At 40.1% G+C, this 17,483-nt stretch overlaps 1 protein-coding gene across 17 annotated transcripts in view; it reads left to right on the top strand.

Moving 5' to 3' along the window:
* Positions 1-17,483, top strand: part of LOC126424828 (zinc finger protein 501-like) — a 148,055-nt gene that overhangs the window by 22,795 nt on the left and 107,777 nt on the right. For all 17 annotated transcript variants that reach the window (XR_007576220.1, XM_050087622.1, XM_050087630.1 and 14 more), the window contains 2 exons: positions 1,063-1,131; positions 3,434-3,493. Coding sequence is in view for 16 of the 17 variants with exons in the window: in XM_050087622.1 (XP_049943579.1) it covers positions 1,063-1,131; positions 3,434-3,493 (129 nt within the window). In the remaining variant the exon portion in view is untranslated. The remainder of the gene's footprint in view (positions 1-1,062; positions 1,132-3,433; positions 3,494-17,483) is intronic.

Consider the following 17,483-nt stretch of genomic DNA (forward strand, 5'->3'; position numbering starts at 1 on the left):
TCTCTTCTGTTCCTTGTTTTTATTCTCTGTGGGTGTTCTTTGTCTTTGGAAAAAGGGACCGATGACCATGGCAGTCTGGTCCCTTTAATCCCCCAAACCAACCAACCAAGTACCACTAATGGCTTTTACAGTGACCGTGTACCACAAAGAGTAGCTCCCACCATGGACAGTTCTACTGAGTACAGATTTATCAAATGGATGATTACACTTGAGCCATAGTTCTTTTACCTGCTCCTGCCCAGTGCTAAATGTGTTTCCATATTGAGATATGACAATAGTGCCTCTGTATCTAGTTTACTGAACGTATAACTGTTCGTACTAGTTTTAGCTGATCTTCTTTTGAAATCAGATTGCATTGTTAAAAAATTTGTAAGTAGCGCACACACGTGAAATTTATAACAGAGCAGGTCAGAACCATCCAATATAATGTAATGTAATATAATGTAACGTAGCATAATATAATGTAATTGTTTTCCTTATTTGATTTAGTCATATGAGTAACGCATGTACGACTGTTACAGAAATTAACTGTTTTCTTATCCCAACAGGGAATTTTAAAGTCTGATTGTTCAAAATATAATTTACAGATCACTGCTGCAGATCTACCTAAATTTAACCTGTTCCTGCAATTGATGACTAATAATTATGATAATAAACTTAGTGAATTAATGTCACATTTTGTTATTATTCTAAGAGCACACATTTTGTTTCTGCCATATTGCGATAATTCTATGTAAAGAGGAAACTGTATAGGCAGGGTAAGCCACAGTGTTCTACTGACTTGAGTCCTTCAATGGTGCTATTCCCATATATCCCACTTGAGAACTTCTAGTTGCAATGTTTGGAAATCACAGGTGGAAAACCTGGTGATAATGGAAGTCAGAATCAGATTGGGAAGTGTGCTCAGATATTGTAATAGAAGGTGTCTGCTCAAGATAACTGGCAAATTCAGGCAGTGTTTCTGTTGTCACAGTGTAATCATTTATATTCTGTAAACTAGTTTCATAAGCAATTCTTGTACTCAATGTTGCACCTGCACTTAACTCATTTCCTTTCATTCAGATTGATGCCAACCCACTTGCATCCTCCAAGCAAGAGATGGAGTATGTATCTGCTAAGGAAGAAACTCCAGTAAGTAATAAAATTCACCTGTCTTCTGAGCTTGCAAAAAGTAACGATGCTCTGCACAGAAACACATTGTCTTCTTGAGTGCTGGGTGATTCTGTCCCTCTGTTCTGAAGGAATGGCTGCCTCACTTTACAATTGCTTTCTGGCCTGCATGCTTTCAGCATTCTAATTTCTTACTCTTTACAACATAGCATTCGGCTGCAGCCTTGGCACACCTTAGGTGCAGGGAAAGCTCATAATAACCAAACACACATCATTATTGCAAAGTCAACCAATGGTAAACCCAGGATGGAATAAAGACAATGTATGAAAATGGTAGATTGCTACTTACCTTACACTGGAAATGCTGAGCCACAGGCAGAAACAACAAAAACAGTGCGAAACACAAAAGGTATACTTTCGGCTGAAAGGCATCCTTCAGAAGTACACAACATACACCACACACACACACACACACACACACACACACACACACACACACACAAAAAGCTCCACCATTGTGTTTTTAAACTGCAAGGGTTACATTGTGAAGGACTCGATTCGTTCACCTATAAATCCTGCTCCAGTGATCCCATTCCAGAAATCTAAAAGGATCTCTGGTCCCTCCTGAAATCCGTAGGCCCATCGCAGAACCTTTCATCGTAATCTGTCTCTCTCCTCACGTCTACCACTCCCCACACTATCTTCTACATGCTTCCTAAAGTTCATAAACCCAACCATCCGAAATGCCCCATTGTCACCACTTATTGTGGCCCCACTGACAAAATCTCTGCTCTCGTAGACAAAAACCTTCACTCCTGTTCCTTTACCACCTGGTGACCTCATCACTATTGATGCCACCTCCCTTTTCAGTAACATCACTAATGACCCTGGCCTTGCTACTGTTGAACACTAAATTTCCCAACAATGGCAGATTCTGAACCTACAACCTCCTTCCTGGTCACCTTCACAATCCTAAACTAACCTCCTGACCTTGTACAGAAAATGATCTCCCATGCCTTATCTCTTCAGTCACCCATCACTTTCCAAACTCCCACCTTCTGGTCACAGAGGATCATTCCCCTCAGGACTCTGTACAACCCAGGACTGGAGCAATTGAATCACATTCTCCGCCGGGGTTTCGATTACCTCTTGTTGTACTGGAAATGAGGAATGTGTGCCTACTATCCTTCCCACCTCTCTGACTCGTATTTTGCCACCCACTGAACCTATCCATGGTTCAGGAGATATATGATAGGATAGATACTGAGATGCGTGAAAAACTGCTGCATAGTGCATGATATTTAAATTTGTTACTACTCTCGTTGCAACTCTATACAGAGCACATTTTGCAGACAGTATCCACATATGTCACTGAATGTAGTACAAAATTAGATCATTGTATGACACTTCTGTTAGTTCAAGGGATATGAGATATGTGAAAAAATGCCACATTGTGCATGGATTTTTAATTCACTTATTCTTTACTACAAAGAAACTTCTGGAGTCGAGTCAATTCAGGAAACCCCTGGCATCTGGCAGCACTTTTGACTGTCTTTCAACTTGAAACTGAAACAGCTATATCCAACGATAAGTCTGTAGAGCTGTGAAGAGGCATTGCCATAGAAACATTTACAAAATCACCAAGCAGGGCAATGCACTGGTTAGCATACTGGAATTGCATCTGGGAGCAAGAGGGTTCAAACCCACTTCCGGCCATTCTGATTTAGGTTCTCTGTGATTTCCCTAAATCAGTTAGGCAAATGCCAGGATGGTTCATTTGAAAGGGCACAGCTGATTTCCTTCTCCATCCTCCCCTAATTGGAGCTTGTGCTCGATCTCTAATGATCGCATTGACCGGATGTTAAAGCACTAATCTCCTATTCCTCCTGTTGTAGTCAGGCATAGCAGCTATGCTAAACATACAAAAACTGCCTGGGATCACATTTCTTAATTTGGATTTTGTACTTATACATTTGTACATTATGCATATTTCTTTGTACAACTGTTTCATAATTTTAGAGGTGGTTTCACAAATACATGGAAATTCTAATAGTAAATTGACAAAATGAACACTTGGGTTTTACAGCTAGCTATCTATGTAAGGATCATAAATTTAAATTCTACATTTGTTAGCCCCCATCTCGCTAAAAAAAAAACTATTAATTGCAAAGGACTCTAAATTAGAAAGGGCTGGCTGGCTCTGCATACATCATTGGCTGCACGTTGTAGAAGGGGGAAAAAAGTTGGTTGGTGTTTATGATATGACTTAAGCATTTATACGAACACAAGGGTAACTCTGTTTACTCCTTGTCATTGTTTGCAGGAGTGGGATGTGCCTGATGACCACGATAATACGCATGATCCACAAAGCATCATCAAAGAGGTGAGTTGTTCTAATGTTGTGGTGGATAATTGCACTACATAATGTAGAATAGTAATTTATTTGTTCCCCATAGAGTATTTGGATTTTGAACATATATGCCACAAGTAATGTCATAACTTGCTGGAAACAATTACAAAAACACAGTTTATCTCAATTAAGTATGGATAGTATGGTGCAAATGAAGGTAATCTATTTCCTTAAAGTGCATTCATTAATACTATAAAACACTTATTACTAAGATATTCCTGTAGAGTGACTTCCCTTTAGGTACTTTGGAAGCTTGTTAAACAATTTGATTCCTATGTTACACAGTCTGTAGTTTGTATAGTGCCTTGCCAGGTGACACACACACACACACACACACACACACACACACACACACACACACACACACACACACACACACGTGGACAGAGAAAATAAACAAATTCGGTTGTTGCTATATCAAATCAAGTGAACATCAATGGTAACTACACACATCAGCAACATTAACTCTGTATTCAGTGGAGGGAAAAAGTGTAACTTGTGAGTGGAGTAGTACAAAACATTTATTGTGTTTGTGTGTGCATTTCCACATCATCATCAGTTGTAAGGAAACACAAAATGTCTGTGTATAATGAAATTACATTTCATAGATAACATGATTTGCTAACTTAGTAACAAAGCTCACAGTAACACCTTGTAGTTAAGATGACAAGCTATCACTGTACAGTAATGCAAAGTGGGCCCACTGAACTCCAATATTTGAAAACAATACTTTGTCAGCGTCAAAGCAACAGCTCACAAACTCAGTTTTACTCACTACCTTGTTTGGAACATAACAAATGAAAATGGTTTACATCCTTACCATGCAGACAAGCCTAGATGAGAAAGTAGAAGATTATACAAGCTATGCCAATTTTTGTGCCTGAGCTGAGGGCGACATCAGTGCTCAACAGTGTTAATATTCCATATGTCATCTCGTTTATGTATATGACAATTTTTACCATGGAAGCAGTATTTAATGTCCACAACTGTCGCCAGTATTAATATGAAAATCCTCATCAAATTCAGTAAATTGGTCACTATGATTTTTTGACAATGTCTGGTCATCTTTATTGAGCCTCGTTTCCCCTCCTCCTTGTATAAGTGGACGCAATTATTAACAGTTCTTGCAAGTGGAATTGCCCAGAAAGTGTTCCTGTCCTAAGGTAACTCATTTATATTTTTATGCAAGATTTAGCTTTCACCTGATTTTTCTTGGTAACATAATCTAAATGTACTATCACATGAAGGAAATTAAATTGATATTGTTAGAATGGTAATAATATATATTGTGCTTAACTTCAGTGCAGTATACAGAAGTTCAACATTCTAGTTGTTATTGAGTAACCTGACATACATTTCTTAATAGCTTCAGTTTTTATTTATTTTTCAATGGCAAAACAAACACACACACACACACACACACACACACACACACACACCCTGTTTCTTTCACTCCTTCCAACAAAAAGTAGTGCCATGTTTCTATTCAATGCAATGACCGGACAGTCACATGTTGTTGTTGAATGCTATCTGACTAAATACTGTACATCAGTTAAAAGTGTGTGGCTATTTATGAAATTTTTAATAGTACAGAGCAGTATTCAGTTGTTAGTAAACTTAACCATAATTGAAGCAGTTAGTGTACAAAGAGTAATAAATTTCTAGTGGTATTTTTGTTTATTCAGACCTTGATATTTGAAAGTACTACTTTTTAAGAACATAGTAAGTACATAATAGTTAGCAAATTCCAACACTGTATTTTTAATTTGTAATTTCATACCTGTGTTCATTGTAACATTATTGTTAACACTTTCAGAGATACATTATGAATTCTTTACAGTGCTGTATTACTGAATTACAAATAATATTGTTCTTATTGCTGAAAATTTGTGTGAAAACTCTTGATACAATGAGTGCATTTTGTTTACGAGCAAGTGTTAACAAAAAGTAAAATGCTGTAAGAACTTATATCAGCACAGAATAAATATAAATCATACATATGTCATTTATTTACATCTCAGTATGGTGAAATGAACATTGTTTTCTTAATAAATTAATGTAAGTATGTGAAATACACATGGCATTGTGTTATTTACTACATGAGAATTGCGTTCACCAGCACTACCCAACATTTGAATATATGTTATGCTCTTCACGTACACCAAAGGATCTTGTTGCAACAGAACAGTGTTCTACCACATACTACTCTGGCAGTCTGGTGAGTCAAGTATTAGAGTGCAGGTAGATTGGGTGTGGTTGCTCCCCCCTCCCCACTCTGAGAGTGGCCTGTCAGATTGCTTTACTAGGCATTTTTATGTCGTGTTTCGTGAAAGATCACATCTACAGGACACCATTCAACATTCATTAAGAGCTGATTGCAATCATTTTTTGAGACAATGCTCATCATGTTAGACAGTTGCTGATGTTGCTGATGTTAACTTTGCACCAATGTCAAAGGCAGGAATTGTATGGCATGTGGGTAGATTAAATAACTAATGAGGGAGTACTGAATCATACTGATTGGGGGGAGGTATTTATGGTAAGGCTTGAGTAAAAGGAGAGATTAGTCAAGGACACATTCTGTGGTGCCAAAAAAGTCAGTTTGGTAATAGGATGAAGTGTGAGGGGAAAATATTACAGGGGGGATTAAGGTTAGACAGTAGTAAGCAGGTTCAAACGTACGTGCATTTCAGTAGTTACACCGACATGAAGAAGCTTGCTCAGGATAGACTAATGTGAAGAGTTTCATTAGTAAACAGATGACACCTTTATACTTAAGATCGTGTCCTATCAACAGATCCCTTCTCCTAATCAAGTTTTGCTATAAATTTCTTCTCTACAGTTTTATTCATTATTTCTTTATTAATTATCCAATGACCCCATTAATCTGGGGTGTTCTTCTGTAGCAGCACATTTCAAAAGTTTCCTCTCTTTTCTAGATGGTACTGTCTATCTCCCACCTCTCACTTCTGCATAAAGTTACACTTCAAATTTTTCAGAAAATATGCCTGCATTTTTGATCCTCTTTGCTTCTAAAATCTTCAGTTATTAAGCTCCCAAATTGCAAATTTTTCTGTTTCCAATATCTCATTTTGCAGTCTTAGTCTCCCAACATCACCTTATTTAATTCAGCTGCATTCCATTACTATTCTGCAGTTAGACACATTAATCTGTACTCCTATTTTATTTTTCACCTGTTGACAGGCGCAAAAAAAAAGACAGGAAACTTTCTTAGATTTTGGACAAATGTTTCTTTTGCACTGGAGTATGCACAGGCGCACACACACACGTACATGTATGGCCTCATTGTGCAAAATGGAGTGGGTGAGGGGAGAAAAGAGGCAGGGAGTGGGAGGGAGGCTTGGGGAAGGATGGCCGATGGCTCGTAGGGAGGAAGCAGGTGTGTGAGATAGGAATTTGCGACAACAGCACACGTCAACACACGTGACAATGTGATGATGTGAACGTGGTGACAGAATAGAGGAAGGAGAGACTGCAGGGAAGAGGGTGTTTGTAGAGGAGGGTAGTCAGAACCGGCACTCATAAATGATTTACATTCTGCTAGAACCTTCCATGCCTGTACTTACTTGCTCCTTATTAACATATGTTTCTGCTTGCAGACACACTCATGTAACACAGTGACATTATAAGTTATAGAGTGTAGCAATCAGTGGTCCTTTTTTAGATTTTATTACACAAATCCAGATTTCGGCTAGTAGCTAGCCATTCTCAATGCACTGTTTTCTATTCTCAGTGCATGTAAGTCCCTGTTGTCCAGGCATCAGTCACAGTTCTTTGAATACAGTAGTGCATTGAGAATGGCTAGCTCCTAGCTGAAATCTGGATTTGCATAGTAAAATGTAAAAAAGGACGACTGAGTGCTGCACTCTATAATTTATGTCACATGTCACCGAGTGCAACTACTTTAGTGCAACCACTTAAGGTTACCTGGCAGTGGCTTTAAACATTAGTTATGAATGTGATTTCATGAACTACCAGCCATATGTTTGCTACCATTTTTACATATTTTGATGCACTTCATCTATTATAAAGATGTGATAGAGACGGCCTGTTTATTTGCTAAAAAAAAAAAAAAAGCAGCAGCTTTTATTTCAAGTGATATTATACTCCGAAAAGTGGTGACTAACGGGGCTTTGGTGAAGCTATGATAGGCCAAGCTAGCCAGCAGTGGATCTACAACCAGCTTCCAACAAGGTAACTAGTCTTAGATAGGATGGACATAAAATATAACTACCCAGAAATGCAAATGGACTACAAATTGGAACTGTGTACTTTGGAACACTGAGAGGAAAGGTAAAAAAGATGGTGGATATGATAGAAAGGAGAAAGCTTGATATTCAAGGCATGGGAGAGACAAGTAGAAGGCACCAGGAAACTGAGGAGAAGTTACAGATAGTATTGGAGTAAAATGAGGAAAACAAAAGGGAGTGGGAGCTGTTGTGAGCGATCTTCTAAAAGAAGAATTACAGAGGACAAGTGACAGGATAACGGAGAACAGAATTATCTATGTAAGCATAGACCAGATGTGGTTTAAATTCAAAGAAATAGTTTTGATAATTGAGAGATTTGTACCAAATAAATTTAAAAGATGTGGTACTGATATCCCATGGTAATAACATAGGAACAGTCGGTATTGTAGTCGTAAACTGTCATAGTTGTGCTGGGAAAGAACCACAGCTCCAGGTGCTAATAGAAAGCACCAAATCTGAAATTGCTATAGGTACAGATATAACATTTTTCAGAAAGCATAGATTAAATACAGTTGGTGGTAGTGTTTATTGCAGTCAGAAGTAATTTACTTTGTAGTGAAACTGAAGTATATAATTCCTGCGACTTAGTATTGGTCGACATTATATGTGACAGTCGTAATAAATTAATAACTGGTTCCTTTTACCAGTCCCCAAACTCAGATGATACAGTTTTTGGACAGTTCAAAGAAAACTTGAGAGTAATTTCAAATAGGTACCATCAATCATATAGTTATAGTTGTTGGGACTTCAGTCCACCATTAATATGTTGGCAGAGATACAAGTTTGAAGTTGGTGTTAGGCATAAAACATTGTCCAAATCATTCTGAATGCCTTCTCAGAAAATTATTTTGAACAAATAGGAGCTCACTTGCAGTGTAAATGTTTGCAAAAACATACTTGAGCTCTTAACAACAAATAATTCTGGCCAAAAAGGGCGCATCATGACAGGTACGGGGACTGGTGGCCACAATATTGTTGTAGTTAGACTGAATACTGTAACATTCAAACCCACCAAAAAGAAACATAAAATACATCCATTTAAGAAAGCAGATAAAAATTCGCTTGACACCTTCCTTAAGAGACAGTTACCATTCCTTCCTGTCTGATTGTATAAACATAAACCAGATGTTCAAATTCAACTGAGTGGTATATACCAAATAGATTAATAAGAGATGATACTCATCCCTTGTGGTGCACAAAACAGGGCACAACACTATTGAAGAGACAAAAAACCATGCAAAATTTAAAAGAACACAAAATTCCTGAGATTGCCAAAGCTTTACAGAAGGTTGAAATATAGTGTGAACTTCAATGCAAGATGCTTTTAATAGTTTCCACAGTGAAACTCTGTCTCAAAATCTGGCAGAAAACCCAAAGAGATTCTCATGATATGTAAAGCACAACAATGGTAAAATGCAACCAGTACCTTCACTGTACGATAACAATGGTGATGTTATCGATGGTACTGCCAGTAAAGCAGAGTTACTAAACTTGGTTTTCTGAAATTCCTTCACGAAGGAAGATGAAGTAAATATTCCAGAATTCAAATCGAGAACAAGTGCTAACGTGAGTTATTTAGAAATAAGTGTTCTCGGCGTAGCGAAGCACTTTAAAACACTTAAGAAAGGAAAGGCTTCCACTCCAGATTGTATACCAGTCAGCTTCCTTTCAGAGTATGCTGATACAAAAGGTCCTTAGTTAGCAGTCATATCCAACTACTTGCTTGTAGAAAGATCTGTACACTAAGACTGAAAAGTTGCATAAGTCACACCAGTGCCTATGAAAGGAAATGAGTAATCTACTAAATTACAGACCCATATCACTAATGTCAATTTTCTGTAGGATTTGAGAACATATACTGTGTTTGAACATGATGAATCACCTTGAAGAAAATGATGTATTGACAAATAGCTAACATGGATTCGGAAAGTATCGTACTTGGGAAATACAGCTAGCTCTGTTTTTCATGAAGTAATGAGTGCTGTCGACAGGGTACATCAAATTAATTCCGTATTTTTGATTTTCAGAACATGTTTGATACCATTCCTCACAAGTGAATTCTAGTTAAATTGTGTGTCTGTGGAGGATGATTTGTGTCCTGTCAGAAAGGTTCCAGTTTGTAATAACTTATGGAAAGTTACCATTTAAAACAGAACTAATATCTGGTGGTCTCCGAGAAAGTGTTACAGGCGGCCCTCTGTTGTTCTTGAGCTATGTAAACCATTAAGGAGGCAATCTGGACAAGCCTCTTAGATTGTTTGCAGATGATGTTGTCAGTTGCCATCATGTAAAGTCATCAGTTGATCAAAATGAATTGCAAAATGATTTGGACAAGATATCTGTATGGTGCAGAATGTGACAATTGACTCTAAATAAAGAAAAGTATGAAGTAATCCAGCACTAAAAGCAATCTGCTGAATTTCAGGCACACAATAAATCAGTCAAATGTAAAGGCTGACAAATTATTCCATCCTGGATTTTCCATTGTTTAAATTTAAATGCTGTAAACTCAACTAAATACAGATAATTGAAATTTCAACGATCACATAGATAATGTTCTGGGGAAAGAAAGCAAAAGACTGTGATTTATTGGCAGATAACTTACAAAACATAACAGGTCAAGTAAGGAGACTGCTTATACGAGGGTCAGTCAAAAAGTAATGCCTCCTATTTTTTTTTCTACGTTTAATTGTCAGGAAATTTAAATGCAATTACATAGGTTGAAAACCACAACATTGAGGATCATTTTGTCATTTTTCAATGTAATCTCCGCCCATCTCTACAGTTTTGGTCCATCTTTGAACAAGGGCATGTATCCCAGCACGGTAAAAATCACAGCTCTGCTTCCTAAGCCATTGACGCACGGATGTTTTGACGGCCTCCTCATCTTCAAAATGAATCCCACGATGAGCTTCTTTTAGTGGCCCGAACAGATGGAAGTCTGATGGTGCCAGGTCAGGGCTGTATGGGGGATGAGGCAAAACTTCCCATCCAATTTTGACAATCTCGTCAGAGGTGTGACGACTGATGTGTGGTCTTGCATTGTCATGCAAAAGAAGAACATCTGCCATTGATTTTGTTGGGCGAACTCGCTGAAGACGTGCTTTAAGTTTGTTGAGGGTTGTGACGTATTGAACAGAATTTATTGTGTATCCCTGCTCCAAAAAATCAACCAGAATCACACCCTCTGTATCCCAGAAAACTGTTGCCATAACTTTCCCTGCCGATCGCACAGTTTTGAATTTTTTCTTCCTCGGCGAGCTTGTGTGACGCCACTCCATTGACTGCCTCTTTGATTCGCGTTCAAAAAAATGCACCCATGTTTCGTCCCCGGTCACAATTTTTTTCAGAAACTCATCTCCCTTCAAACGGAAGCCCTGCAAGTGTTGGGAGGCTATTGTTTTCCTTGCCTCTTTATTCTGATCGGTTAACATTCTTGGAACCCACCGTGCACAAACTTTTGAGTACCCCAATTGTTTAATAATCGTGATCACACTGCCTTTACTAAGAGAAATAATGCGACACACTTCATCTGCAGTCACCCGACGGTCACCACGAATGATGTCATCAACTTGCTGAATCTTGTGTGGAGTCACTGCACTCACCGGCCTGCCGCTCCGCTTTTCGTCAGTCAACGGTGTTTGCCCTTCAGCTTCCTTACAACGACGAACCCATCGTCTAACAGTGCTGACATCCACTGTCACAACACCATACACCTTCTTCAGTCTTTCATGAATGCGTATGGGCGTTTCACCTTCTGCATTCAAGAATTCAATCACACAACGCTGTCTCAAACGAACATCGATGTCGGCCATCTTACAAACTTCTGCTGTGCTGCCACCTGTTGACACAGAAAGTTACTACTGCAGTGGATTGCAGAAGAAGGTTTGAGGAATGGCGCCAAATTCAAATTTTTCACTTAACTTAATTTCTTTAAGTAGAAAAAAAATGGGAGGCATTACTTTTTGACCGACCCTCGTACTATACTTGTTCTCCCTCTTCTGCGGTATTGCTGTATGGTGTGGGATTGGCATCAGATAGAGTTGATGGAGGACATTGAAATTTCATGAGAAGGTCCTGTCACAGCAAAAACACCTTTGTTTTAATGACTGCAACACCAATTCACGTATCACATCTGTGGCAATCTCTTCCTTATTTTGCGATAATACAAAATGAGCTCCCTTTCTTTCAATTTTTTCTATCACCACCTTTCTCCTCAGAATGTGAAAATATTTTTTGATGCCCACCTATTTAGGGAGAAATTATCACCATAGTAAAATAAATTAGGGATCATATGGAAAGATTTAAGGGTTTGATTTTTCCATGCACTATTAGAGGGTGGAACGGTAAACAAGTACCTTAAATGTGGTTCTATGAATCCTCTGCCAGGCACTTAATTGTGAATTGCAGTTAATAATGTACATATAGACAAGGGAAAGAAGTATGGAGGTAGTTCAGATGTATGCCACTCAGGTGGGTTACACATATCAAGAGGAGGAGGAATTTGAGGAAACTAAAAAATCTTTTGAATGGACAAAGTTATGGGCGACTTGAATGCAGATGTAGGGAGTGAAAGCCAAGGGTATGAAATGTACTGGGAGCTGAAGGATGGGGGAAGTAGAAATGAAGAAGGAAACAGTTTTCTGGAATTCTGCAAGAGAAATGGTTTAGTGATAGGTAACTCCTGGTTTCAGAAGAAAGAGAGCCATGAAATAGTGTGATACAGAATGAATCTAACACACAAATCTTTGGTGGATTATGTTCTCTGTGACTGGGAAACAAAGAGGACTGTAATGGATATAAATGTACTACCATCTGACGCACTGGATAGTGACCACTGGCTACTAGCGATGAGCATGAGAATCATGAAGGAATGGAGGAAGAGAGAGAACCAGGAAGGGAGAATTAGAGTATGGAAACTGAAGGAAAAGGAAGTGAGGGAAGAATACAGTGAAATTATAAGGGAAAGGTTACCAAACAATGATCTAAAAGCAGGAGAAGAGGAATGGAGCGCAATTCAAAAGTGCTATGGTTGAAGCTATGGTAGGTGTATCTGGACGAACAATTGGCAGAAACGTTGGAAAGTGACACCATGGCAGAATGAAAATGTCAGGGTGGTAGTGGGAAGGAAGAGCAAGGCCTTCAGATTGTGCTTCTTAGAAAGGACTGAATTACCAAGAGAGAAATATCAGAAAAAGAAGAAAGGGGCACATAAGACAGTGGCTGAGGAGAGAAGAAACTGGATGGAAGAATGGATAAAGATGATAAAGGAAGTTAGCTAAGAAAGTACCATATGGAATGGTCAAAAGTAAGAGGAGAGGTTTGAGAGAAGATGTAACGATGATGGATAGAAATGGGAAGGGGGAGGGAAGGAGAACTTGACATGATAAAAAATGGAAATAGTGCTGGTCAAGATGAAAGGAGGAAAGGCACCAGGGATGGATGAGGTAAGTATCGAATTGGTGAAGGCGGCAGGGGACGGTGATGATGTGGATTGAGAAGACTCTGGAAGACTATAAGAGGGCACTAATTGTCCTTGTATTCAATAAAGGTAGTAGGGAGGATTATAGGAACTACAGGGGAGTCACACTGATACCATACTGTGCCAAGGTATATGAAAAGATCCTGGAGAGCAGAATCTGGACAAGGGTTAAGAACAAATTGAGAGGGGAACAGCATGGCTTCAGACCTGGGGAGGTCAACTGTTGGCCTCATATCTGCAATGAGGCTGCTCTAGTAGCACCAATATGAATTTGGGGGAGACCTTGTGGTGGCCTTTGTTGCTATAGAAGAAAGTTCTGGGAAGCACTGGAAAAAAGACACAAGTATAGTGGAGAAGGTGTACTGTGGAAGTCTGAGTTGTGTGAAAATGGAAAATGAAAGAATAGATTGGTTTATGCAAACAAGTGGTGTTAAGGGCTGTGCATTGTTATATTTCCTCATCATGGATGAGGTCATGACTGTGATGGCAGTAAAAAACTGGAGAAGACAAGATGAAAGAAATGGTGGTCACGGATGGCTTGATGATAATCTGGGGAAATAGGGAGGAAGAGATTCAGTAACAGCTGAATGCTTGGGAGAGAACCGTGGGACAGTATGAAATGAAATTTAATGTAAACAAATGTGAGATCCTGTTACAGCTGGAAGGAAAGATAGATCAACTAGTGGGATGAAGATTGGAGGTGAACAATTGAAGAAAACTGAAGTGTCGAGTACTTGAGAAGTGCGACAGAGGAAAATAGAAGAAATGAGAAAGAGATCAGTGAATGTGGGAGACAGGTAGAAACATTCCTGTGAAGTGTTAGGAGCCTGGTTTGGATCAAAGACCTCCCACAAAAAAAGAGATGTAAGCATATTACAGGCATGTGAAATGAATTTCCTCAAAAGTAGGCTAGGAGAATAAAATGGTAAGGGAAATAGTGAAATAGGAACCCCTGCAGAGACATCAAGGCTAAGATGGAATGGTCAGTTAAAGAGAGGGGACAGCAAGAGGATTCCCAAGAAGATAAATCAAATGGAGGTGAGAAGGAAATGACCTAGAGGAAAACCAAGGGGGTAAATGACTGAAAAATGTGGAATGTGCTGAAAAGATAGGCGAGGAGCGGACCAGAGTGTACACAGAAGATGGTGGGAAAGCAGGACTAGATGGGGAGCCTTTCGTTCCAGACAGACTCAGCCAGAGGCAGGAAACTGTTCATCTTCATGATGATTATGACGACGATAATGATATGATACTTGATGTAATTATTCTTCATTTTTGATAACTCCTCTCTTCCATCAGTGCAAACTTACCACTTATGTAAGTGAACGCTGTCACATGATCCCAATGTCACTAACACCTATATCTGAGCTCCCTTGAATATTTACATATGCTTAAATGAACTCCGACAGGTCAACATTGTCACCATTTTCTGTAAATGAAGTGCAAAATAATCAGTAAACTCACAAATGGCTGACCAAAGATTTTTTTCTAGACTCTGTAGTAGTTAATTATGCAACACGGTCCCATGCGGCTGTCATAACATAAATTTTGTCTTCGACACTTATCAATTTCAAATTTTTTATTACACCATTTCCGCTCCTTTTCATGAAACTTATGCATCAGCTGTATCTTATATATGTGCATAACATTTTCCAGATCTTATTGGTCCAGTGGTTGTAACAGATCTGTTATTTTAGGCTGCAGAAATTTCACACTGATGCCACCACTGACCCGTTCTTCTACATGTGGGTGTAGCAGAGCATTGTCAAGTGACATTATGGCCTCCAGAGACAAATCTTCCTCTTTTAGAGATTTTATTACACTTGGCACAAAATCTTCAAAGAATCAGTTTTCAAAAAGCAAACTGTCCATCTATAGATTCGCCCCGCCTCGCCCCGCCCCCCTCGCCCCGCCCCTGCCCGCCCCGCCCCTCCCCTCCCCTCCCCTCCCCTCCCCTCTCGTCCCCTCCCCTCCCCTCCCCTCCCCTCCCCTTTGCACTGGTAACATTGCTTGACCAATCTGCAGACATCCTTATACAAGGTTGGCCAAGTAAGGTGTTCCCTGACTCTAGCTAAAGTCTTGGCCAGACCCAAGTGTCCACCAACCACCGAATTATGGAAGACAGCAGGAACCAGCTCCGTAGGAAGACAAATCTTTTCTCTGTTATCTCTCTTAGTGTGATAGCAGACAATCCCTTTATGGACACAATACCCTGACACCTCCTTCCCCTCGGCAAGCTGGCCTTTAATCGGAGCGATGTGTACATCCTGCTCTTGCCTTTCATGAAGATTACCAAAGAGTTCAGGAACCTCGGATAAAATACCCATTGCCCAACTACAGGGTTCGACCCCAACGGCTTCCTGCTCATTACTAGTCCCTTCGTCAAACATCCTGCTTAGAGCATCGGCGACAGAGTTCTCCGTTCCTTGAATATGTCGGACTGTGAATCTAAAGGCTGATATTCTAACTGCCCACCGAGCTATTCTACCAGTTCTCCTGGGGTGCGCCAAGACCCAACTCAAGGCCTGGTTGTCTGTCTCCAGTAAGAAAAGCCTATGCTGAAGGTAGAATCTGAACCTATCAAGTGCGAATAGAACGGCAAGCGCCTCCAACTCACACACGGAATATTTGAGCTCCGCTGCAGAAAGCATTCTTGAAGCATAAGCAATAGGACCCTTCTCACCATCACCTTCTTGCAGGAGAACGGCGGCTACGCCTGAAATCGAAGCATTAGTTTGAACTACGAAGGCCTTACGAAAATCGGGGACAGCAAGAACAGGTGGGTTCGCCAGAGTGGCCTTGATTGCCTCAAATGTTGACTGCTGGGACTCACCCCACTGAAATGCTTGATTTTTCTTATGCAGAAGATTCAAGGGCGCAGCCAACTGAGCGAATTGGGGTTCAAACTTTGTAAAGAAGTTCGCCATTCCAATAAAGCGAGCAATTGCCCTTCTATTCTTTGGAGGAGGAAATTTTTGAAGATCCTTAGTCCTGTCCTTATCAATACGGACCCCACCGGCTGACACCAAGTGCCACAGGAATGAAATCTCCTTGGATGCTAACTTAATCTTAGATCGTTTGACGGTAAGACCCACACTACGCAAGCGTAGAAGGACCTGTTCAAGGTGTCGAAGATGCTCCTCAAGACTCGCACTAAAAATTACCACGTCGTTAAGATAATTCTAAAGAAATTTATACTTAACATCGCCTAAGACATTATCCAACAACCTAGAAAGGACGGCAGCACTGGTAGACAGACCAAAAGGGACTCAATTGAACTCGAATAAGCTCCAGTCAGTGCAAAATGCAGTAACTGGTTTAGACTGCTCAGCAAGAGGAATCTGGTAGTATGCCTGGTTCAAGTCGAGTACAGTGAAGATCTTTGCCCCCAAAAACCGAGTAAAGCAGTGATGTAGGTCTGGCAATGGCACTGATTCCAAAACTACCTTCTGATTAAGCTGCCTATAATCAACTGGCCTGTAGCCTGAATCTCCCTTGGGGACCAGGAACATGGGCGACGAATAGGCAGAAGTGGATGGTCTAATTATCCCCTGTTCTAACATTTTATCTATAATACGACGCAAAGCACCATCTTAGGGGGCGACAGGCGATAAGGCGGCAGCCTAACAGGAACATCATCAGTTAATTGTATCTTGTAACATATACGGTCAGTCACCCCTAACTCATCAGTTAACACATCAGGGAACTGGCTCAAGAGCCCCAAAATGCTTTCTCGCTCCCCCTTCTCCAGATGACCGACACCAAAGCCGGAATCAGACACCGAAACCTTATTAACACCCGATACCCTCTGGCAAGAGCACAACGAAAACTCCCTATTAGGACAAAAATTAAAGAAAAACTTCTTAGCAGCATAATTCAAAATCATGCCGGTATGCATCACATCCGAGCAACAGACGAACAGCAAGATTCTTAACCACCAACAATTCGACAGGCCAGGAAAAATCACCTACAGACACACTCCCCATACAGCAACCTACTAGAGGTAACACCTGTCCATTGACAACACGACATCCCTATAAGGCAAATCGCAAGGAGGGTAAGCGACACTTCTGTTTATTATCCAGATAAGACTGGTAATCCAACAAAGAAAAACTACTTCATGAATCCAACAAGGTGCAGACTGGTTCGTGGTTAAGGAAGGCACAGATCAACGGCAAGGACTGACCGAACACGGTCCTTATCCATTTGC

This window comes from Schistocerca serialis, chromosome 10, assembly GCF_023864345.2.
Source record: "Schistocerca serialis cubense isolate TAMUIC-IGC-003099 chromosome 10, iqSchSeri2.2, whole genome shotgun sequence".
In the NCBI taxonomy this organism is placed as follows: Eukaryota; Metazoa; Arthropoda; class Insecta; order Orthoptera; family Acrididae; genus Schistocerca; species Schistocerca serialis.